The sequence below is a fragment of the Cryptomeria japonica genome, chromosome 10 (assembly GCF_030272615.1).
Source record: "Cryptomeria japonica chromosome 10, Sugi_1.0, whole genome shotgun sequence".
In the NCBI taxonomy this organism is placed as follows: Eukaryota; Viridiplantae; Streptophyta; class Pinopsida; order Cupressales; family Cupressaceae; genus Cryptomeria; species Cryptomeria japonica.
The window spans coordinates 748,607,308-748,632,768 of NC_081414.1; the positions used below are offsets into that span (position 1 = coordinate 748,607,308).

The 25,461-nt window shown below is 36.7% G+C and overlaps 1 protein-coding gene across 2 annotated transcripts in view; it reads right to left on the reverse strand.

Moving 5' to 3' along the window:
- Positions 1-2,672: 2,672 nt before the first annotated feature.
- The window catches only part of LOC131076032 (uncharacterized), a 35,795-nt gene continuing 13,006 nt past the window's right edge, over positions 2,673-25,461 (reverse strand). The window contains exons 5-8 of one of the 2 annotated variants that reach the window (XM_059213676.1): positions 3,942-4,049; positions 3,546-3,812; positions 3,377-3,461; positions 2,673-3,184 (exon numbers count right to left, since the gene is read on the reverse strand). In XM_059213676.1, the coding sequence (XP_059069659.1) occupies positions 3,378-3,461; positions 3,546-3,812; positions 3,942-4,049 (459 nt within the window). In that variant the 3' untranslated portion in view covers positions 2,673-3,184; position 3,377. Of the gene's footprint in view, positions 3,194-3,376; positions 3,462-3,545; positions 3,813-3,941; positions 4,050-25,461 lie in introns of both variants that reach the window. The other variant, XM_059213675.1, reaches the window with a different exon arrangement.

Below are 25,461 nucleotides of genomic sequence, written 5' to 3' on the forward strand. Positions count from 1 at the left end.
ATTACAACCATATGCCTTCATACACAAACAATGTTTTTGAGGGGTTCACATGTACTAAGAGATTGTCTAATTGTGTCCATTTGATACCATTAATGGTATTCTTGGTTGTGTAGAGAGATAGGTAGATTTTCTTATCGATTGATAGAGTTTCTAGAAAAAGCATGCTAAAGGTACGAAAAAGTGTGAAAAAGATGTCAATATGGGAAAGTCCAAAATAGCATGCCAAAATAAGAAAATTTGAAATCTTGAAATGGAGGGAAATGAAAAAAGGGGACTTATAAGGGAATTGTGTGTCAAGAAGAGAAACTTTGAAGTGGCATGCTAGAATGGGAAACTCTAAAATCCCAAAATGTAGGGAAATGAAAAATTTGGGAAAATGTGAGCTGGAAGGAATGGTAAGCCAATTCTAAAATACCATGCCAGAATGAAAAACTCTAAATTTCCAAAGCTATGGGAAATGGGAAAAGAGAACTTTGAAGGAATTGCATGTTAGATAGGGCAACTTTATATGGTATGCTAAGATAGAAAACTTCAAACTCTCAAAATGGGGGGAAAATGGGAAAAGGGACTTGGAAGGAAATAGGAAAAGGAGACTTCGAAGAAATGTCATGCTAAGAATGGAAACTTTGAAATCTTGAAATAGAGGGAAATGGGAAAAGGGGACTCTAAAAGAATGGCATACCAAGAAGGCAAAACTCCAAAGTGGAGTGCCAAGATGAGAAACTTTGAAACCTCCAAGTTTGGAAAATGACCAAAAAGCCATTACACTTCAAATTTTCAAAACCTAGAGGCTCATGACAAGATAACAATTTGGGGCAAAGCAAAACAAACCCAAAAAGATCTAAGAAAACCAAAAGAAACTAGAAAAAAAAACTACAAAAAAGGAAACAATTCAAGATGTTACAAGGATTGTAGTTTAGCAAGGTCCATTAGGAAGGCCAAGGCAATGAAGATGACACAAGAACTAGATAAAATTTACCATCGGGTAAGTGGCAATAGATATAACCTACATAAGTCATTTTAGAATAGGGGCTCTTGCAACAGCCATCCTAAACTCACCAACCCTAGTTGCCACCAACGTTTGGTAAATTAAAAATAGAACTAAAGATTTGTTTGAAGCCTGGCCATACAAGTAAATATCACATAGGTTGAGTGTCTCCTTTTGCCCTGTCATCATGAGGCACAACATAAGACCTAACAAACCAACACCATACACCAAAGGGAAAACAAACCAACACAACATACTCTACAAACCAAGAGCTAACATGTATCACCAAGATAGTTTAACTTGCAACACACAAATTACACAAATGAACCATTAAAATCCTCCTCTATCATCCTTTGAAACTAATCCACCATAAAAACACATACCACTTACAAAATAACTAGTTGAAAATGAGAATTAATATGGTCACTAATAAAGTTGGCACAAATTCTTGATCCACCCAAAAGTTCGTTGAAAAATCTACAAAAGAATTGAAAGCCCAAAAATAATAAGTGAAAACAACTTTAAAATAAACACACTAAACTTGAGCTTCCTCCAAAAATCTTCCAACTATCCAATCATTATCCAATCATTAGACATGAGCCATTATGAGTGCATTAATGAGTGCTTAATCGTTGAAAGGGAATAGCCCTAACACTAACCATTCGATTCCTAAAGACACTGTCAACCCAATCCCAACATCAATTCCTAAAGAGAGTGCCAACACAATCCCAACACCAATCCCTTCCAATTGGCTTTATTATCAGTTCAATGACAAAAAAACCACTCTAAACAAAACCACCATCCTTGGCAATTATTCCTCGAAGCCTCACAAAAGTTGGGTTTGGTGAAACTAAGAGAGCGATCTACCATCTGATTCTCAAGTCCTTCATTGCTAGGACAAGTTCGTAGTGTTATTTCGTAACCCCTAAGACGGAGGGATATTGGATTCAACTATTTCTCAATTGTCAAATTTTGACTTTGCCTCCTGAATCTCCTATAAAATATATCATGACTCGCACAATGATTACGTTTGTCATCTTCAAAAGAAGAATAAAACTAAAAGAAAACAACGGGGGAGAAGTAGAAAAAACCCAAATATATGACCCACAACTAATTTCATACGCCTTCCTCTGCAACATGTTTATATGGGTAACAACCTTGATAATAAATAATATGCCTAGAGTCATCTCAAAATTGAGAATTTAGAGTTACTACCTCGATTTGTAAAACTAGGAGGTATCAGGACTTAAAACTTCTTTAGTCACCTATCCATTTCAAATCTTTTATATGTATGTACAAATTTCTTTGCTTAGTGGTCTAATTTTCAACCAAAAAAAAGTTCCATTAATATCTGCATATGGCTTTTCATGGAGTCATGCTTTTTCACTTGTAAGATTATATTTCATCATAAGATCATGCCTAGTTTATACAATATAAGATTTTTACCTTTTAATATGAAGATTACCATTCAATCTCCACAGCCATATCTATGCATCTCGACTTTCGTCAGGTATGCAGGGCTGAGGTTCCACTAGACTCCTCAGTCATTTTAAAAACGATTTGTATTAAGTCAGTGCAATGTGTAAAAATATGAGTTTGCCGAGAACTTGAATGATTTTTTCCATGTAATGCATACACATGCTTAGAACTCGAAACATTTTTTCCATGTAATGCATACACATGCTTAGAACTTGAAACATTTTTTCCATGTATTGCATAGAACTTGAATTATTTTAATAGAACATTAATCTTCAAATGCGAGATGCCCAAATCAATTGTGGATACACAATGATTGTAGCTCCTCTCATTTTTTAGCTCCCATGTTCGAATTTTGTTGACCAATTCAAGAAATGTCCATTTACAGCCTCATATCAGTAATGTATAAGTGTTTCTGTAAATGTCTATATCCTCAATTTCTAGAGTAACAACAAAAATGAATGTGTGAAAGCCAGAATATTATTTCCAAATAAACAAAACCATTTTATTTTCACACCTGCAAATGCTGACAAAAGCATTAAAAATTGCTCGTCTTTGGAAAACAGAGACCTTTGCTATCTCAGTCTAATCAGCATATTTCAAATCCACCATCGTGTCTTTTCACTATCACTTAATTAGTATCAACTGGCTGTGAATCATACTGATCCAGAATTTAGCGTCTAACCCAGATGCTCACCCACTTCATTAATAATACAGAATCTGCCAACACTGTTAATGGAGTAAACTGTTAAAAATATTCCTTTCCATCCAATACTTACTCAAGAACAATACTGGCATGCAAAAAAAGATACAGGTTCAATTTAATTAAGCAGTTCTTCATGTTAGGTCTTGATTGTCTCAAACTCCCACGAAATGTATACTATTCCTCAATGCTACTCTTTGTGCACTTACATTACTGCAAACCTTCCATCCAAGTCCATTTGAAGACTTCTTCCATCATATTCATTATATTATCTTCCTCCCATTGCCTCTGATCCTGCATTTCACCTTGAGAGTAAGTTATAAAATTTCCTATTAAGTAAACGTGCACAAGCTACATAAATTCCTTTGCAGAACTCACCCTCAAATACTTGGTTATACTTTTGATCTTTAAATTTACTTCGTTTGTCACTCTACCAGAAGAAGCTATAAATTCTCCTCTATTTGCGTGCTGAAATTTCATGTTCCATGTTTTCCCAACAATGGTAGTAACATTGAGAATCATTGCTCCTTTGACCTTGTATCTGTTTCTCACCGAGCCTCCAAGGGGGCAGTGCAATCCTCCTTTTGCACTCTCTTCAATACAGGCAGATTCTACTATTCCTTCAATAGATTCTTTATCTTTTTCCTGTAATTTAGATGTACAGAGACTCAGTTACAGACCATCTTCATCATGAGAAACCAATTGCAAATGTCTGTTCACAATCAATTAAAAAATGCTTGAAAATCTCTTATCATTATGAAATTTGATACTCACACTAAGATCTGTCAAATACTGTTCTGTCGTGACCATTAAGCACACATCCATCAGTTTGTCCAAGCAAGATATGTCTGCAACAAAGTGTCTCACAGGAATCTGCTCAATCTGCATATGGAACAAGGATATATAATCTCCATCAATATGTACCTTATAAAGAAAAGCATGGAAATGCAAATGAAAATGTGCCTGCAAAAGGACTTTTTAGTTCTCCTGTCTTCAAGAAGCTGCCCAAGTTTCTTAGAAATGTAAACAAAAGCAAAATGATGAAATTATAATCTAACATATTTACTTTCTAATCATGCTTAATAATGTTATAGAGGCATTGCTTCAAGTTAGCAACATATAGAAACTATAGCTAAGATGTATAATATCTCTCAACTATATTATTCACTTTATTTAAACAAAAACAGAGGCCCTATTTCTTTAAATATACGTAAGTACACCAAAATACAATAACAGCATTCTAAAGAGAATGAATACTTTCAATTTGAAAAACAAAGTGATACAGAAAAATTTGGAAAGAATGAGAATAGTCCTTCCTCACTCAAAATAACTAAGCCACTAGCTACAACCCAGAAGATTCTGGGGCCAAGTGATAAGGGTATGATCAATTTTGTTAAATAGACAACTCAAGATTCTGGGTACCAAGGTGACGATTTTATGATAGATGTAATCTCCAGAAAATTGTGAGTTAAGTTCAAGTTTAAAATATTCCGTATAAAAGCCAAAAATTCAGTGCTGTTGAGCTCAATACTCTCAGAATAATTGCAGCATCAAACTTAAAAAAGCAAATTTGCCAAGCTCAATACTTTCAGAATAATTGCACTATCAAACTTACAAAAGCAAATTCCCACTTACATTGGGAAACTCGTGCATCTTACAGAGGCAAAAGAATGAGCAGAACACTAGATGACCATAGAAACTGTGGTTCATGACATACCTCATTGGAATATGCTATCCTCAGATGAAGCAGCCTTTAACCCAAAATGCAGTAACATGATTTTTTTAATATTGCAAGCACTAATACTTCTTTGCCTGAATGTCCATTTTAAACAAAATCCAAATATGTAAATAGCCCAAACAAGAAAGAAGTTTTATTTTATATAAATTAGTAAATACTAATTTGCGCTTCCTCTTGTAGTCAATTAGAGAAGAAACATCTGTTCTCCTTTCAACTTCAGAGAAAAATAACTAAACATATCCTTCTTTTCTATTACACTACTCTTTACCAATTTAGGCCATAGTGGCATTCCATTTACACAGCAGTGACATAGCAAACTGAAAGCATAAATGGGATTTTTCCATTACTTCGATTTAAAATTAAAAAATTGACAACCCATAAAACAATAAAATGTTTGTAAAAGAAATTGGGAAAATTGGAAGAATTACCATTTCATGTCAAATGTAGTATGTAGACATTGAAACAAACATAAGACATAAAAATTACAATGGCAGCAAGGATACCAATTCAAATGATTCTTCTCGCATCCTCCTTAACAAACCGTAACTCTGTAATTCTTGCTAGCAATGATCCTAGAGATTCTCCAACTCTTGGGATTTCCAGTTGTGCAAATGTTGTATGTACTAATGGTTCCACCCTACGTGAGTCTACTGTGTTGGATCTTGGTCTACTAGGTCCCCTATTGTCCTGTATTTGTGTGCCAGTTGCCCCTTTCATGTCCTGCAAACAGGGGCCTGATTGTACTTCTTTAATCACTTAAGGCCTATGGTGCCTGGGGAAGCTTGCCCTTCTAGAACACAAGTTCTTCTAGACTCTGCGGTCACTCAGATTTCTCCATCTGAGCTGAATGCTGCTCTACTGGAGCTAAAGACAAGACAACTGGACCACATTCCATGTTTTTCGGATTCATCATGTTGTCACACTTGGGTAGGATGTCCTAAATGAAGAAGTAAAATACTCCAATATGGAGTTAATTTACAAAATTTGTACTTTCTGACCTAGTCTAAGTTACATAACTAGATTTCTAAAACATGGTTTCCTAGCCTCAAGAATCTAGTAGAGATCTTTCCCAGTGCTTAAGGATTTTTTGTTCTGCAAAAAGTGTTGTGGTTCTGGGATAAACATGATTTGCTAGTCAAGTCATGATTCCCAACCTTAAACCCTATGACAAAAATTTTCCATTTATGCTAATTTGGGTGTGGCTGCCATATCTCCTGCTTTAGTTCTAGGTGGACTCTTGCCTACAAGGTATTGAGAACTCCTTAGGCAAATACTTAGCCTTAGACCCAAAAACTGTTGATGGATAGCTTCAGCCGATATCCTTCAGGGCTGACATAGATATTTAATTTGCCTAATTGGCCTATCGGCATTAGACCATTTAGTTATATCGTTGACTATTAAATGGTTATGTAAGCAAACACGATTTGCATATATCAATAATGTAATCATTCCTTAATGCGCCGATTTTGTATAAATCCCACCAACCTTTAAGAGACGTGTTAATATAACCAATGCAAAATTATATTATAACTAATCTTCATTCATGAAACGTGTTGATTAGAAGCCGACCCTTGGAGGAGTTGTGTTGGTTTAAGGCACATCTGATAGGGTATATATATGAAGTTTTGTATCCCTCTCTAATAGACATCGAAGGACACACACATATAACAGTTCGTGGACATTCTACAGACATTCATTCTTCAGCAGTTCGTTGATATTCTACAGCAGATAGAAGACTATCTACAGCAGGTTGAGCATCAACTAAGGAATTCCGATTCTTTATTGCAGATCGTATATTCTCTATATTGAATTGTTGTCATACATATATAGCTTCAAGAGTGAAGCAAATTCTTTGTAAAGTCTCTTGACATAATTGAGATAATAAAGACATATTTCATTGCTGGGTTTTTCACCTTCAAGAAGAAGGTTTTTCCAGGATAATATCTGTGCATTTGTGTGAATTATTGTGTTATCTAATCTGATCATAAAATTTAACATGATATCAGAGCCACAGTGAAAGAAGATCGTGATCAGATTCTAAACAACTTCTAAGTATTCTCTCCTCTCTCTCCCGTGCAGTATCTCTAAGTCTCGAAAATGGTGAATGGTCTTAAAGTCGAAGATAGACTTGAAGGCGCATCTAACTTCACCTCTTGGAAGTTTAGCGTGCTCATTGCACTTGAAGAGAATGGTCTTCTTCAATTCATAGAAGAAAAAGATTTATCCGAACTAAAAGATCATGAGGAGAAACTGCAATTCAAGAAGAATGCAATCAAGGCAAAGAAGATATTAATCGACTCCATGAGGGATCACTTGGTGTCTCTCATCTCCAAGATGACAACTGCAAGAGATATGTTCAAGACCTTGGAGGGTTTATATGAGATTAACGACGTAAGTAGGGCTCTTGCCTTGAGACAGCAACTCCACCAAGTGAAGATGGCAAAAGGAGATTCAGTCATCACCTACTTCATGAAAATTTCAGAATTGAGAGATCAACTATGCGTGATAGATAAAGACCTTGTTATGCTAGCCTTGAATGGTCTGCCTCATTAATGGGAGCCATTTATCCAAAGCGTAAGTGGAAGGTCAAAATTACCTAAGTTTGATCGACTCCATGCAGATTGTATTCAAGAAGAATCAAGATTGACTGCCAGAGGAATCATCAAGAGTTCTCAAAATGAAGATACGCATGTTCTTGCCACTCAAATCTACCAAGAAACGAAAGTATTGGAAGAAAGGCAACTTCAAAAAGAATAGAGATATCAAATCAGATTCTGCACCTGATTCTAGAAGAGGAAGAAAGATCTCTCTCGCATCCAATGTTTTAGGTGTGACAAGTTTGGTCACTTTGCAAAGGATTGTTTGACAAGACCTAATCAACAAGGAGCAAACATCAATGGCGTCTCATCTCAGAAGGAGAATGAAGATAACTCCAATGGTTTTCTTTTCATATCAGCATTATCAAGCAATGTTCCTACAGACAGTTATACATGGTTAATTGATAGTGGAGCCTCTCGACATATCACCGGTCATCGGGAGCACCTTTCTGATCTAGTGGAAAAAGAATCACATCTTCAAGTCATTATTGGGGATGATGCTTGCTATGTTGTAAGAGGAGTTGGTGTTGCATCTCTAAAACTTGAATCTGGAGTTTCTCTACACCTAAGTGACGTATTGTTCGTACCAGGGATCAAAAGGAACCTTGTGTCTATTTCAGCCTTCGAGGATAAGGGCTATCAAATTGCATTTTCTGAAGGAAGAGTTCTTGCTTGGCCTAAGAACTCCAGCATCAAAACTGCTCGTACGATCGGAAATCGTCATGAGAGTTTATACAAACTCTCCACTCTCCCAGTTCAAGCTCTTATTCATGATTCCTCCAGTTCCAGCGAACTCTGGCACAGAAGACTTGGACATCTTCACTTCAGGGCACTTCCATCTTTGGAAAAGATGGTAAAAGGTATTCCTAAACTTATTCATGTAAACAATGGTACTTGTAAAGGTTGTGCTATGGGTAAAAATGTTAAAAGTCCTTTTCATAGCAGTGAAAGTAGGTCTAAAGAAATACCAGATCTTGTACATTCAGATTTATGTGGTCCAATGTCAATTCCATCCCTAAGTGGATGTTTGTATTATGTAACTTTTATAGATGACTACTCTAGGAAGACTTGGATTTATTTCTTAAGTTCTAAAGAGTCTGATGAAGTCCTAGGTAGGTTTAAAGAGTTTAAAGCTCTTGTAGAAAATGTATCTGGAAAGAAAGTTAATACTTTAAGGTCTGATAATGGAGGTGAATACACCTCGGGTAGCTTTCGTGATTTCTGTATTGAGGCAGGAATCAAGAGGGAATTATGTGTTCCTTACAACCCTCAACAAAATGGGGTTGTTGAAAGGAAGAACAAATCTACAGTTGAAGCTACAAAAGCTATGATTCATGATCAAGACCTTCAAATTTTTCTATGGGCAGAAGCCTCTAGAACAGCAATGTATGTTCAAAATAGATGTCCTCATCGGATATTACAAGATATGACTCCTGAAGAAGCCTTCTTAGGTATCAAGCCTGATATCAACCACCTAGGAATATTTGGTTGTGCTCTGTATGTTCATATTCCCAAGGACAAGAGAACCAAGTTAGAGCTTTCTGGCAAGAGGAATATTTGTAGGCTACAGTGAAACCTCCAAAGCGTACCGTATTTACATTCCTGGTCAGAAGCAAATAGAAGTTAGTAGGGATGTCACATTTGAGGTAGATGTTGCATTCAGGAAATCAAAGGGCTCATGCATGGAGATAGATGATGAGACTCCTCAAGACATGGATGTTGATCATGCTCCTGAGATTCAGAGGGAGACTACAGAACCTGATATGAGTAATGACCCAATTGAACCTTTGGATCCCACTGATGGGCCTAGAGATATTGTTGTGTCTCAAAAGAGACCTCTTTGGGCGCGAAACACTATGTAGGAAGCAGAACATTTTGCCACTCCTAGAGGAACATTCAGAGAAAGCAAAAGACCACAAAGATTTTCTGGTTATGTTGCATTAATGTGTAATCTTATTGAGTCTGAACCTTCTAGTGTAGAGGAAGTTGCAAAACAACAAGTTTGGAAAGATGCAATGGATGAGGAGTATCAATCCATTCTCAAGAACAATGTGTGGGATATTGTGCCTAGACCAAAAGTAAAGTATGTTGTATCTTCCAAGTGGTTGTACAAGATAAAACATGTCGCTGATGGCAGCATTGAAAAGTACAAAGCTAGATTTGTGGCTCGTGGCTTCTCTCAACAAGAGGGAATAGACTACGAAGAAACATTTTCTCTTATTGCTCGCTATACTTCCATTAGAACCATTATTGCTATTGAAGCAACTAAGGGATGGAAGTTGCATCAAATGGATGTGAAGACTGCTTTTCTCAATGGCGTGATTGAAGAAGAAGTCTACATCGAGCAACCTGAGGGGTTCGTGATTCATGGGAAAGAGTCTCATGTGTGTAAATTGAAGAAAGCCCTATATGGTCTTAAACAGGCTCCTCGGGCTTGGTATGAAAGAATTGACAAATACTTAGTGGGTTTGGGTTTTTGCAAGAATGATGCTGATCCAAACCTTTACTTCAAGGTATTCAATGGTGGTATGTTGATCTTGGTACTTTATGTTGATGACCTATTTGTTACCGGAGAAGATCATCTCATTGATAGATGTAAGAAAGAGTTGACTTCCGAATTTGAGATGGACTTAGGACTTATGCACTTCTTTCTAGGATTGGAGGTGTGGCAGAGGCCCAATGGGATTATCCTAAGTCAAGGAAAATACACCATCGATATCTTGAAGAGATTTGGAATGACAAATTGTAAATCTATGTCCACACCCATGGAAACTAACTTGAAGAAATCAAGGGAAGTTGCAGCTAGTTCAAATCATGTGGACCCTACTATGTATAGGCAATTGATTGGGTCCCTGATGTATCTAGTTAACACTAGACTAGATATTTGTTATGTCGTAAGTGCACTTAGTCAGTTCATGAGTGAACCTAGACAGATACATCTAGTTGCAGTCAGGCATATCTTGAGATACTTGCCTGGCACAGTTGGATATGGCTTGAAATACTCTTCCAGTATGGACCTGATTCTTGAAGGATATTCTGACTCTGATTGGGCAGGGAGCGTTACTGATCGGAAGAGCACTTCTAGTTGTTGCTTCAGTTTGGGATCTGCTATGATTTCTTGGTATAGCATGTGTAGCAACTCGCGTAGCAGTGTGGCTTCATAAGAAGCTCCTTGTAGGATTGTTTGGTCAATCATTGGAGCCTACCATCATACATTGTGATAACCAAAGTTGTGTGAAGCTTTCAATCAATCCAGTATTTCATGACAGAACGAAGCATGTAGAAATTCAGTACCACTATATTAGAGATATGGTACAAAGGAATGTTGTTCGGTTGAGATACATTTGTACTGAGGAACAGACAGCTAACATTTTCACCAAGCCTCTTGCGAAAGTGAAATTTGTGCATTTTCGAGACAAGCTTGGAATTGTGGAAAATGAAGCCCTTTCTGAGAGGGAGTCTCAGTGTCATTGATTACTTGATATGTATTATAATGCATTCTTCTTTGTGAGAGAAGTTTGAGGTGCAAGCCCTTGTCATGCATTCTTCTCTGTGAGAGAAGTTTGAGGTATCAGCCCTTGTTGAGCATTCTTCTCTATGAGAGGAGTTTGAGGTATCAACCCTTGTTGTGCATTCTTCTCTGTGAGAGAAGTTTGAGGTTCCAGCCCTTGATCCACCCTCTGCGAGTAGGCATGGTGGATCCACCCTCTGCGAGCAGGTATGGTGGATGTCATGACTTTGCACTTGTGCATATTTACTCTCTGGGAGTAGCCATGGTGAATGTCACTATGTGACTCTCCCTAGCTAAGAGGGAGTGTTGATGGATAGCTTCGGTCGATATCCTTCAAGGCCGACATAGATAACTAATTTGCCTAATTGGCCTATCGGCCTTAGACCATTTAGTTATATCGTTGAATATTAAATGGTTAAGTAAGCAAACACGATTTGCATATATCAATCATGTAATCATTCCTTAATGTTCCGATTTTGTATAAATCCCGCCAACCTTTAAGAGACGTGTTAATATAACCGATGCATAATTATATTATAACTAATCTTCATTCATGAGATGTGTTGATTAGAAGCTGACCCTTGGAGGAGTTGTGTTGGTTGAAGGCACATCTGATCGAGCATATATATGAAGTTTTGTATACCTCTCTAATAGACATCGAAGGACACACGCATATAACAGTTCGTGGACATTCTACGGACATTCATTCTTCAGCAGTTCGTTGATATTCTACAGCAGATAGAAGACTATCTACAGCAGGTTGAGCATCAACTAAGAAATTCCGATTCTTTATTGCAGATCGTATATTCTCTATAAGAGATCGTATATTCTCTATATTGAATTGCTGTCATACATATGTAGCTTCAAGAGTGAAGCAAATTCTTTATAAAGTCTCTTGACATAATTGAGATAATAAAGACATATTTCATTGCTGGGTTTTTCACCTTCAAGAGGAAGGTTTTCCCAGGATAATATCTGTGCATTTGTGTGAATTATTGTGCTATCTAATCTGATCATAAAATTTAACAAAAACTAATTGGCAGATTCATTTTACTTCAGTCTGAATCCAACTAGAGATAAACATCTCCAAATATATGTCAGATGACATTGACTCAAGGTGGAGGACCATGTGTGGAAATAAATTCTGGACTATGAGAATATAGCATTCAGCTGCAGATTGCCAAGCACGTAAACCAAAAGTCTCCAAAAAGGCAAATTGGTGGAAATCTGCCTACTTATCACGTTTAACAATTAAGAGGGTTATGCCTCAGCTTTGTCTCTCCTAAGCCAACTCTTGCAGATGGAGTACTGAGAAATACAATTGTTCACTCAGTTGTGGGTGATGTCCTACTTCCTTCCCCTCATTACTATGCTAATATTGTTTGCTCCTCCCCTATGTTGCTACTTCAGTATGAGTGTGAAGGCAGATAGTGCTAGTGGCAAAGGTGGTTCTAAATATACTGAGGAATTGAGTATGCTACTAGCTTTTGGATAAACCATGGGTGGATTTAAGTCTTATTTTCCGCTGCTTCCCACTCCTTCCTTTAGAACTGGCATTGATATGTGGCCATCAGATATGGCTCAAGCAAAGGAATGGGGCTTTAGCATCAATATTATGAATTCTCTTTTGGACACTATTAATCAGTCACTATCTACCTCTCCTACTTCATGTTATGTCTAGTTCCATATTTTCAATCAAAAATGCAATTTTATGGTGTTTCTAGCACATAGAACATAAAGTATAAATAAATATTGAATGGCAACACAAAATCCAATTACGAAACCCTTAAATCTGGCTTTTCAATATATTATATTAGTTGAAAAATTACAAAGTCTGATATGCAATACTAAAAAGCAAATTTTCAAAAATTACAATCATAAATGCCTATTCATAGGCTGTTGTACTGTTGTACAGATGGCAGATATTTTGCTGGAAAATTCTAATACATATTGTAGCTCTATGTATATGACAGCAATCTACTTTTTCTGTATATCCCCTAGCACTCTTCATCCTGATGATGGATTACAGAGTGTGATCCGAAACATTGATGTAAAAGAAATAATACAATCAATCCAGAAGAAAGAAAAAACAGCATTAATGGATTATGGAAACTTGATGTCATTATGTATTTAGATGTTTATTTCCATCTGCAGTAGACAGCTATACCAAACAGGTTCAATATTTTTTGACTACGGGTATGTTTATATAAGCTACAGAGCAGTGACCTTGCATGGTCTGCTATCTGCTGCAATCAGTATCATGTAATCTCTTTTTGTAAACTATCTTTAATACAGAAAAAAATAGAGGATGAAATTCTCACAGGATGCAACACACAAGAGCTTCTTTCAATTTTGGAGCCTTCTGCCTTCTGTATCTTCAAATCTACTTTTGCTGTGTCTTCCCCCTTTCTCACGACTTACTACCTTCCTCTCCTCTTCCACTACTCAAAAATGTTCAAAAAATGGTCATAGATTGCTTCTTGGTGCCCTAATGCAAAATTTCAAAATTTGCAACTCTTGCCCAAAAATAGCCCAACTTCTGAAAGCCATAACTTTTGATCCAAGCACTTGATTGAGCTTAGTTTTTTTTCTTAAACTGAAAATCTCAATGTGCTCTATGTGCTTGAAATTCGACTTATCCATTTTTCCTGATTTCAAGGCCCCAAGACATCATTTGAAGCCTCAAAAGTTTAAACCCAATTTTAAAGAATTTTTCAGGAAATTTTAAAACTTAAATCTTTAATATCTTCTTACACAGACTTGATCCTGGCTCAAAAATTACCCAAAATGTACAAAATTCAATTTTGGAGCTTTGGTAAAATTTCAAGTCCCTATGTGCTCAAATGAAAACTTACTAAAAATGGAGGCCCTACTAAATTTAGCCCTTTTTGAGAATTTGAAAGTTCTAAACGACCCTTTAGGACTCTATAATGGAAATAAATTTCATGGGTATTCACGAAACCTAACAAAAATAAAAATAAAACATTTTTTTGGATGATGCGAGATTGCCTTTATACTCTATATGCTCTTGTATCAACTTTCCACCTAAAAGATCAAACTAGTTGACCTAGACCTAAATTGACGCCAAAGCCCAAATTGGAATTCTACATGCTACATCACATGTCGGCCTTATAGACCTTACAAACTTTCCTGTCAGACATTTAGAGCTTCTCCTTCCTTTTGACTTGGCATGTGATGGGCAGCATTCCCACTCCTCAATCTTCGATAGCTCCTTGGCATGCATCGAGTAGAAAAAAGAAGATGGTCATATAAATGGGACAGCTAGTTGAGAAATCAGTGAAATCATATCAACAAAAAGAGGGTGATCTCAGACAACATTTGTTATATTTATGGGATATATTAGTAAAAGAACACAAAACATAACAAAAAAGAGGACAAGTTCCACAAGATACAATCTAGAATAAGTTAAAAACTAGTGAACTAGATACGTTCCTCAACCATCTCCCCAAACTCCTCATGCAGAATTATATAATATTAAAAGAATTGTGTGCCAAATGAGACTATGAAGCACACAGACAACAAATAAAATCAATCTTATATAGACAAAAGCCGATATGAGAAGAGTAACTAAGCACATATAGGCATCGTACTCCCCAAAAGTAATGCCCTTATACCCTAACAAGAACAGGAAGAGACCACAAGCAGTCAAGAAGTGAAGCAGGAGGTTAGATGATTTCTAAGGCTCATAGAACAAAGGGAGTAGAGGAGATCACTACAATAAGTTACAAAAGAAACCCCAATGGTACAAATCTAACGTCAAAGTCCACCTTGAAGTCGAAGACGATGTCAGAGTGAGTTGTAGTTGTAGTTGGGAAAACAAATATCAAAGAATTTCCTCTAAATATATTCATAGAAAGAAAAAGTAGGAGGAAACGGAAATATGCTTTCATTTACCATACGAAACCTAGGTTGATCTTTCAGACCAAGTTGAAAAGTCAATGCAGCCTCCTCTAAACAAGGGAAGTTGAGAGTTAGAAGACTCCTCCACTAATGGAGAAAGAGAAGAGTATAAGAGCAACCTTCGAGGCATAAAAGAGTTGTCAATCAAAGGAGAAGAAACCAAGCTAAAAAAACCCTCGGGCTAAGGGTGTATAAAAGATAACCTAGAGAACTTGGAGGCAAAACAAGTGCATAGAATGCTGAAGGTGCAAGAAAAGGTAAGGATTCTCATATGGTTGAGAGTGCATGCAGACCAAAATGTCTGAACCAAAACTTACTGAATAGCAAGGTCCAGGCACTAAGTTTGCATCAAAACAAAACCATGGTAACTCCACCATCAAGCCCCAATTTAGAAAGGCAAAAGTTGCCCATGTTTACAAGCAATGGAATAGAAGATATTGGCTACAGTCTTCTCTAGTCTCTCTAAGAGGTATAGCCTTTGATAAATATATAGAAATTGAAAAAAGCTCCCAAAATAAGTGGAAGATATTAAAGGCCTTTGAAGAATAATTCAGACTGCTTTGAGACAACAATGAAATAATAGCAACAATCTATAATACTAAACAAGGTAAACATCAAAATGTAAGAGCTTATAATTGTAGGATGAAAGAATTAATTGTAAAACTAGAAAAGGAACCTACATACGGTGTAAGAAAACAAGGGTTTATTAGAGGCCTTATTCTTTCACTAAGGAAAAAAATGATAGTTTTGCCCTCATCCTATTGCATAAGTATATAATAAGGCAGTGGATATAGAAAGCAAAGATAAAATATCCTCTTACGCCAAAAAAAGCAGATGAAGATTATGAAAAGGAATAGTACCAGTGTAAAGAAAGTATATGCTTTGGATGATGAAGGAATCGAAGGTGAAGATAAAAACCAGCGAAAAACTAAAAAACTCTAGTGCATTGATTGCAAATGTGAAGGTCACATCAAAACTAATTGTCCCTAGAAACTGTTCTGTGACATTTGTTAGGTTTTGGATCATTCAATAAAAGAGTGCCCATACAATTTAAAGAGTGCTCTTTACATAAGTAGAGATCCACTCCACCAATCACACCACCAAAGCTATAGAACAATGCATGCCTAGGTGGCTATCAAATCAAAGAAGAAATAACAATAGATTCAATAATAATAGTGGGGGAGATAGAAGTTGAATAGAGTATGATTCCAAGGGACAACCTACAATTGTTTCCGGCCATTCAACGCCTCCTTTCTTTTTTGATGTTGCGACCTACAATTGTTTCCTGCCATTCAATGCCTCCTTTCTTTTTTGATGTTGTGGTACCTCTAGAGATCTCCCCTTCCCCTACTCCTCAGTGATGTCATTCATTTTTTTTCTGTCATTTAGAAGATGACTTTTCTTTTAGGGGGGTGATGTAGTTAGAATATTTTGGTATTATATTTCACTCAATGTTTATTCTTGATAAGTTTGTTAACGCTTTTATCGACTTTGTGAAAGTTAAGAGAAAAATAGTTTCTTGGTAGTTACCAATGGTTGTGGTTACTTGGCAAATATTAGGGGCAAGGGGGTGTTGTGACCTTTTTACACATCGCCCCATTGCAATCGAAGACCCCCTCTTTCCTACTTTCCGTGCTTTGTTAGTTTAGGATTTTGGCAGTTAGACGGCAATTTTGAGCTTTCATGCTCAAGTCTCATTTTGAAATGATCTTGCCCAAAGGTTTCCCATGTGCCAATTAGGGTTTTGAGTTTTGAAGTCAATAGGATCATATGTTTTAAATGCCCAAATGTTTTTGTGATCCTAAATTTTGCCTAAGTTTGAGATTGCAACAAGTTGTAATTTGGGAGTAAAATATGTCTAAGTGTTGCAAGTCGGTGTTATTTTGTGCTAGGGCGTCAAGAGTCCTATATAGGAGTCGTATTTTCCACTCCTAGGAGGTTAAGTTAGGTCAAATTCGCAGAAGTCCCGATGGACTCCTATTTTCCCTCGTTCAAATCTAGTTAAAATGATGAAAGTCTCGATGCAGAATGATTTGATAAGTTTTGACTTTTTCAGTGTGAAAAACACCAGTCCCAATGGGAACTTTTCTCCCCCATGAAAATAAGGCATAAAATCAAGTTGTCCAGATGGGAGACGTTTTTCCACCAAGTTTTGAAGGTAAATTGCACTCTATCCCGATGGAAGGCATTTTTCCACCAAGTTACAAGTGTTTTGGGGAAAATCCCAATGCATCCAGATTCTCCACTGCAGATGTCCAGATGGACCACGTTTTTCCACTAGGGATGAAAATGACTAAGTTAAGAGCTATATCTTGTCCAAATAGGGATCGATTTTCCCTTGGAGGCTATTTTGACAAGTTTTAATGAGATTTTTGAGTCCAGATGAAGGACGATTTTCCACTGGGGATGCTTTTGAGTCTAGATGAAGGTTGTTTTTCCCCCAAAGCTTTATGTGATGAGTTAAGATGAATTTAAGTGAATTTATTTGTCCAGATAGGGATCGAATTTCCCCAAGTGGCTGGAATATAATGCAAGTGAAAGATTTTAATGACAAGTGTGCCCCAAATTAATTGTCATAATCATTTAATGATCAAGTGTTGATTCATTTAATATCAAGTTGTGTTATCTCAATGTGAATCGATTCTCCACCGGGTTGATTTGAAGTAATGTTTTTTATCCCACATTGCTTGTGTGATGAACTCTCAAGGCAAAAACATGAATAAATAAACCCAGCCAGCATAATATTATTATTATATTGCCTTGATATGACCGTTGAAGCAGCTGATTGAGGGTGCGCTACAGCAGATTGAAGGCGATTTTTTATCCAAGAGTGGAAGTGTGCCATGTTTGAAGGATTTACATTGCTGACTGAGGGGCGCCATAAGTAATTTGGGCAATTTTTATGTTTGGCGCCACAATTGTTGGGACTTGGGAGCTACAATTTTGTGTGGCTCATTGCCTCACATTTGGGGTGCGATTTGTAAACATTTCATTTGGTGCCATTGCTGGTAATGACTACGATTTCACCTAAGTGTTTGTTTGGCACCATTGTTGGAGAGCTTTGATATCATTTGGAGGGCACCATTGCTCGTCCTTGCCTGGGACATTGAAATTCCAGATCTGAAGTATTGTTCCCAGCCAAGGCAATTTTGTTTTGGACGCCATTGTTGAGAGATTGAAGGTATTTTGTGAAGATGCCATTGCTGGTATTCTCAGACTGATATATCATTCCCAGCCACTTGTTTGTGCCCAGGAATGGCCATTTTGGAGCTTTGGAAAACAAAACAACTTAAGAGTGAAGGTGTGTCATGGCTGTGACCACTTCCAGCCATTGATAGCAATCATTTTCTGAAAATTTTCAAACTTTTGGAGGACATTTTCAGACCTTTGGAGGGTGTATTCAGACTTCAATATCAAAAAATCAGACTTTAATACACCATTTTCTGAGTATATTCAGACCTGGGTATAAATTTTGAGCTTCAAATACTTAATTTTCTGAGTATACCAGAGTGCCTTCAAACTTATATTTCATGATCAGACCTTAAATAAGTTTGAAAATCAGGGTTTTATCAGGGTTTTGTACCCTATTTTGATAAAAAATCATGTTCTTCTCAGAATTTGTTGCTAATTGTTGAGATTTCTGATTTTAGGCCATTAAATTTGACAAAATCATTAAAAAACGGAACTTAGGAAATTCTGAAAACAAATTATTCGAATTATTTTTCCATGATATTAACTTCAAGCTTCATACAGGTACCATGTCCAAGACAGGAATAGCAGAATGAAAGAAGAAAATTGAAGATAGTACAAGAGGGATTCTATCCGGAGTCGCTGATATCTTCCTGATGGAAGAAGGTCATGGATGCAAACATGGAGTACCTAGACATGAAGCAGATGAGACAAAGAATGTTTGGAGTGAAGAATCATCTTCCTTCAACCCTATCGGCTAATATCATGAAGAGTGGAATCTACCAAGCGGCTAGCTTTCCACCATCTATCCAATGCAGTGAGCTTGTTATTGAGTGTGCCTAGCATTATGATCCAAGAAACAGGATGATCAGATCACCCAAGGGGGCAATGCTTGCATACTTAACCGAAGAATCAATTGCGAAAGTGTTTGGAATTCCCAGGAGTGCGGATATGCAAGAGAGGATGAACATTATAGAAGGGTGAGGGATGCTTTCACCATGTACGTCACCAGACTGCTACAAGGTGTGATCCACAAACGGTTGTCCAAGGAGGCAACAAGGCAAATTGAGAAGTAAAAATCATGGTATATACAATTTCCTACCTTCACATACCTACGGATACAGGGATTTCGATCCAAACAATACAAGCTTCCTAGGTATCCGACAGATAAGATGATTTTACTTGAGGTAGTGAGACAACTTTTGGAGTATGATTTCCTCCAAAAGGAAAAGCATAGAACAGGTATAACTCTTCCTATTGCACTTGGGAAGACATTGGAGGTATGCCGCACCACAACCGTAGCAAATTCAGTTATTTAAGAACTAGAGTTCTATCGCCTTGGAACCTACAAGAGCAGGGACTGATTTGATCCATTTCAGAATATCGTAAAGATCAAGGGAAGAAGATTTACACATAAAATAGACATCAAGGACTATTAGGCTAATCTCATGGAAGAGCACGCAGTTAGGAAGAGGATGTGGTCTCGTATGTCAGTGGACTTCATGAGGAAGTGCAATCTTTTCTCCATCCCAGATCAGGTTCAAGATGATGATGATCCAGTCTATCTGCAGTACATAAATGAAAAGGACAAAGCTTGTCTTGTTGCCTAGTTGGACGCAACTTGAGTTGGTGGATTTGAATGTGTTAATGAGAGACGTGAATGATTACTCCAAGGAATGGGTGTACAAGTACGTCAATGAGTTAAGGAAGTTGAAGGTCACCTTTACCTATGAGAAGATGAGAAATGAGGAGTCCTCCCTCAATGATGATGAAAGAACAATCAGTGATGTAAAACCACATGATGATGAGGAAAGTCAAGTTCCCAAAAGAAGCAAAGGTATGCCTAGAGAATCACAAGCAAAAGGCAAGGAGACTGTTAGCCAAGAGTCAAGGCAGAAAAAGAACAAGTCTAACACTCCTTTATCCACTATGAAATCCTCATTAGTGAAGGAGAATGATATGACAGAAGGATGATGAGTCCAGATAGGATTTTGATACGGAAATCCTACCAGAGAACAATCAAGAGTTACATGCTACAGCACAGTCGGCACCACATGATGATGATGGAGAACAGTTGGGATCTCCTACAATCCAGTTGGAGGTCAACTTGGGCAACAATGTGGTAGATTTGACTAAGGACAAGGATACAGATGATGATATCGTTTCAGCCTTGAGAAGACTTGATCAAGACATGCGTCTCGAGGATGGGATGGAAATTTCTACTATTCCCGATTGGTTGTTGCAGAATATGGAGAAGAAAATGATAGAGGTACAGCCCGTAGAAGATATTGATGATTTCTTAGCCAGGACTAGCAAAGAAAGGAACAGAAGAAGAGTAAGGTATTCTCTACGATTACTAGAGACGAGGCAGGTGTGCGTATTGCACAAGTAGCTGTCCTAACGGATGATAAGACCAGAGATGCTATCACTCCTATGGATTATCAAGTTACCACAATTTACCTTGGACCGACTACACAGAAGCAAGAGTTCCAGGAGTTGAATGATACTGCCAAGGCAATTGAGGCACAATTGAAAAAAAGGAGATGCTTGAAAATGACAATAGGAGACTCAAAGAATACATTGAAGGGATGAACTCCCAAAGGCGTGAGGATCCTACTTTTGTCTCGCCTATTGCTATTGATCATGGGTTCCCCTTTGACTATGAGGTAGCGAGGAGTACAGATCAAGAGGTTGGAAAGTGGATTGAAGATGTTGCGAAACATGCAAATGATTTCCTAGCTCAGTTTGTCCAAGCATTCGATAAGATGGCAATGCTCATATTCAAGATACAATATTTGGAAGGAGTTTGGGATGATTTCCAACCAGTGTAGGAGAAGACAATTCCTCGCCTCAGAGTGTTGAAGCAAATCTCGATGCCTACGTTGATCCAGGAGGGAGTTGTGCATACAGGTGATGTTTATGATTCTCAAGGATGGTATTGTTCTTTGGCTATGCGGAAGTCTGCTTATGATCATGCAAGACAGGATTGCACAGAGATGGAAGGGTCAATACAAGAGATTCAATCCAAGATCTTTACATCTATTGATGAATTATTGGGAATGGATGTTCATGCTTCCAACAGTTTACACTTAGAAGAATTGAAAGAAAAGATGAAATTTGTTTACTTCAATTAATTAGAATCTTTGAAAAAGAGTCTGATAGATGATTTGGTTTCTCTCGTGGTTTACATCCACAATTTGCAAAAGCTTATGCCGGATTGGAAAAGTATCTTTGATGCTTGCTTAGATGCCTTGGTTGTGATTGATGCGCAACAAGAAGCTTTACCCAGTTTCACCATGGAGGAACTCAACTCAGTCTTAGCGAGATTCGTGGAGTATGCTGCTAGAGAGAGGGATGCAAGAAAAAATCTTCTAGAAGTTTCCTTGCTTGATAACTAGGCGTCATCCTATTGGACCTCTTCTTTTTTGTTGCAAACCCTAACTAGGGTTATTTTAGGACAGTGTTGGCAAGATCTTGGCCCTTGATTCTAAATGAATATTGGCCATTCATTTCATTTGAGACTATATATAAACCCATTTGCCTCTCATTTGTAAGAGAGATTTTTCAGAATTGTTGTCTACATGCTGCAAATTTGAATACAATCATTGAAGTTTGGTGGTTCTATTTAGATTTTGTATGCATTTGTGGTTCTCATTGTCTCCAAATTTAGATTAAAATTTAGATTAGAAATTAGATTAGAATTTGTTTCAAGTATTTTAGATTGGATGAAACAAGTGTTGAATGTATTTAAATGAAGTTTGTATAATCCATACCACTAGCTTCTTGCTGATTGTAAGTTCGCCTTGTGTGGTCAACTGGAATTGAATTGAAGTTAACTTCAATTGTTGCAAGTCCATTGGTATGTATTGCCTTGATGGTATTAATGTTGATGGTGATAATTTGAACATCCATAACCTTACCTTAGATGATTGCACTAAGCATGTGTTGAATTGTTCTTCGATGGTGAAACCTTGCCTAGTTGAATTTCATTGAATCATTCACTACATCTTGCATTCTAGGATTTAGATTAAAATTTCTAAACCCTTATCCCTTTTGCATTTTATTTGAAAATCCTTTGTTAGATTAGATCAAGAGCTATAATTGCAAAATCATTCGAAGTCATTGGCAACTTGTCCTCATTCATGATAAGCTTGACAAATTCGAACAATTGCATAAGTCCCCAATTGAAAACAGCAAATCACATCAGCCATTGAGTTACCCACAGGTCAAGAACTGACCGTAGAAACCTTGGAATCCTCTTAGTTGATCAAATATTTAGCATTTGAGGTGATTTTGCTCAAGAAAGGGTAAAATACTTTGGTATTTTATTCTATGTTCGATTGTGCCTAAAACACACGTCAACATGGGGTTATATAGATCACCCGTAGTTAGGGAAAAGACATGTTAGAATTGCTCCCTAAACTACAATTTCATATAAGAGCATATACATGAAATGAATAAAAGTAATAGATGATACTATTCTTCAACTCTTGGTATACATCATTTATGTGTTTTAAAATCTGCTTACTTTGCAATAGATAGTCATTTTCAATTGAAAAGTAAACAGCAAAGACTAAAGTAATTATTATTGAATCCAATATAAGATCAGTTAAATCTTTACAAATAACATGAACATTTTAAGTACTTGCCATGTGATTTATTCACAAATCAATTTTTCAAACTAATTCATCCAATAGAAATTATTTTATGATATTTGCAAAGTCAAAAGCCTAATTATGTATAAACCTATAAAACTTTAGTATTTTGATATACCATAAAAAATCAACTTTTCTTCTCAAGCTGTTGAAAGGGGTCCTAAGGACACAGTCCCTTGGAAAGATCCACCGCCACTATTTTCCTTCTTGTATGAAACATCCAAAAAAGATAACTAGAATACTCAATACTATTAGGAACAAGAAACTTTCAGATCAATTTGGTTACAAATTGAATTCTTTTAAGTTCCATCATTGGAGATCAACTCAATTACAAGTTACACAATCAATTACAAGTTACACTCTTTGGAGGCTCATGGTAAGAGATTTACTAGGCTATGAGTCAGATTTTTTGGAGGGTATGAAAAAAGATTCATCTTCATCTATCACATGTATCTAACGTTACATGGATTTTCAGAACAGGTAGTCAAGGGAGCACAAGAGAAAATTTCCAGACAAAGGGACTGCGGACCCAAATTTGGGGATGGCAGGGGCTAGCAATACAAATAATTTAGTACTTGAAAAGTTAGTTATAATAAAATATATAATAATACCAAGTTATCTAAGTTTTCTATAAAAGTTAAATTATAAATACTAACCTAGTAGACACAACTTATGAATACAATGCATTCAAAATTCCGAATTTCAACACATTGCAAACAAAGAGTTTAATGAGCATAGTTGAAGTTAATAAAAGACACCTTGCAAGGTGATAAATAAGTGGAAAAAAAAGACTTCAGCTGCTGCCTGAGACAAATGTAACTATTACTGAATACTATTTAAGATCAGTTAAAGCTTTACAAAGAATGTAAACACGTTTTGTAATTTCCATGTGATCTATTCTCAAGGCTATTTTAAAAATTAATCCATCCAATAAACATTATTTTATAGTTTGTGCAAAATCAAAAACTATTCATATGCAAGCCTTAAAAAACCTTTGTATTTTGATAAAACATCAACTTCCTTCTAAGTTGTTGAAAGGAGGCCTAAGGAAGCATTCCCTTGGAGAGGACTAGCACTGCCATTTTCATGCTGCTATGGTTGTACAAAACATAAAAAAAGTAAGCATTTTTTGGGCAACAGTACTCCCAACCATTCCCAAGTTGACCAAAGCAAATGTTTGTCTTTTTAGGGCAATGGATTGCCCCCAGAAATTGCTATATAACTTTTTGGCCCCAGCTGCCTTTGGGACACTCAAGGGATACCAAGCATCCCTAGTCATCTGGCCAAGGGGTCAGCTCACTGTCCCCTACAGGGTGTTATCCCATGCTTGTACAGGAACATCTTGGGGGCATCCACCCTTGCAAACAGCAGTGGGGGTTTTAGGGAGACATTTCATAGCCATCCCCCACATCCTAGGGATTTCCTTGTCTTGGAAATGGTTGTGAGGGGGCAATACCTGTGGAACACTATTGAAATCATGCTGGAAATAGATTGAAATTAGTTATGTAGGGCATTGTTTTAAAATTTTGGACTAATATGCACAATTCTTTTTTTTTATGGAGTAGACCTTAGCAAAAATTGTATAATCTCTCTTTTTAAAATATTCCTAAACCTACATTATTTTTATTTTTCTAATTTATACAAAACTGCAATAGCTAAGAAATGCATTATACCAGCTATTTTAACTTGATTAATAAAAGTTGTAATGTCCCATGTCATAACATTCCTAAACCCTACAATACATTTTTTCTAGTTAATGCAAAACTATAACATATAAGAAAAAACAGAATAGCAGCTCTATTGAACTTCATTAATTTTCAAATATAATAGTTAAGGGAAAGATCTTAAACTCATAAGTGATGATGCAAGGTACTGCAGAAAACCTTCTAAATATTATATTGAGTTTTCATCTTATATTAGGTAGTAATATGCATTCAACAAACTGGATCTGAGCAAGGTATTAGTTAAATGCTAATAAAATGTCAATATGTTCACCAAACTGAAGTGGTCCACTTACAAATAATGTTGTCAGCAGTACAACTAGGAGCACGTATTAAATAGCATTGAAAAAATTACTATAGGCTGTGATTAACACCTGGAACACATGGTTTGACCGGATATAAGATGGTAGGGGGGACTCAGAAATATGTACAGCAACCCCAATACTTATTATAACAGCTGTGATAGCTTGTAGGAGGTACAACAATGTTGAAAGTGGGTATTGATAGGAAAATCAACAGAAGTGATTAATATTTGTTGCCTAGCAGCAAATACATCTGATTCCATAAGATATCATTAATAGAATTCTTCCCTCTAAAAATTTGGATTCATCTGCAAACTTCAACACCACAAAAAATCTCAATAACAAAACTGAAAACTGGAAATGACTTCAATCTTTCAACACAAATGCAAATGCTAAATTGAATCATCTCACTTGGATAAGAGGATTTTGTCCTCCAATACCAGATTGAAACCAAGAGGATTTTCATCCTTCAAATTTCCACACACCAAGGGTTTCATCCTCAAATGGGAAGATGAACACAAGTGCTCAAGCTTCAGAAAAGAATTTAATTGCAATGACAAAACTAGATAAGGCCTTTGATTAATTTTCCATTCTTTTATAAATTCATTTCAGCCCCCCAATTTGGATTTCCTTTTCTCTCCTAAAAACTCCCTCCAAAGC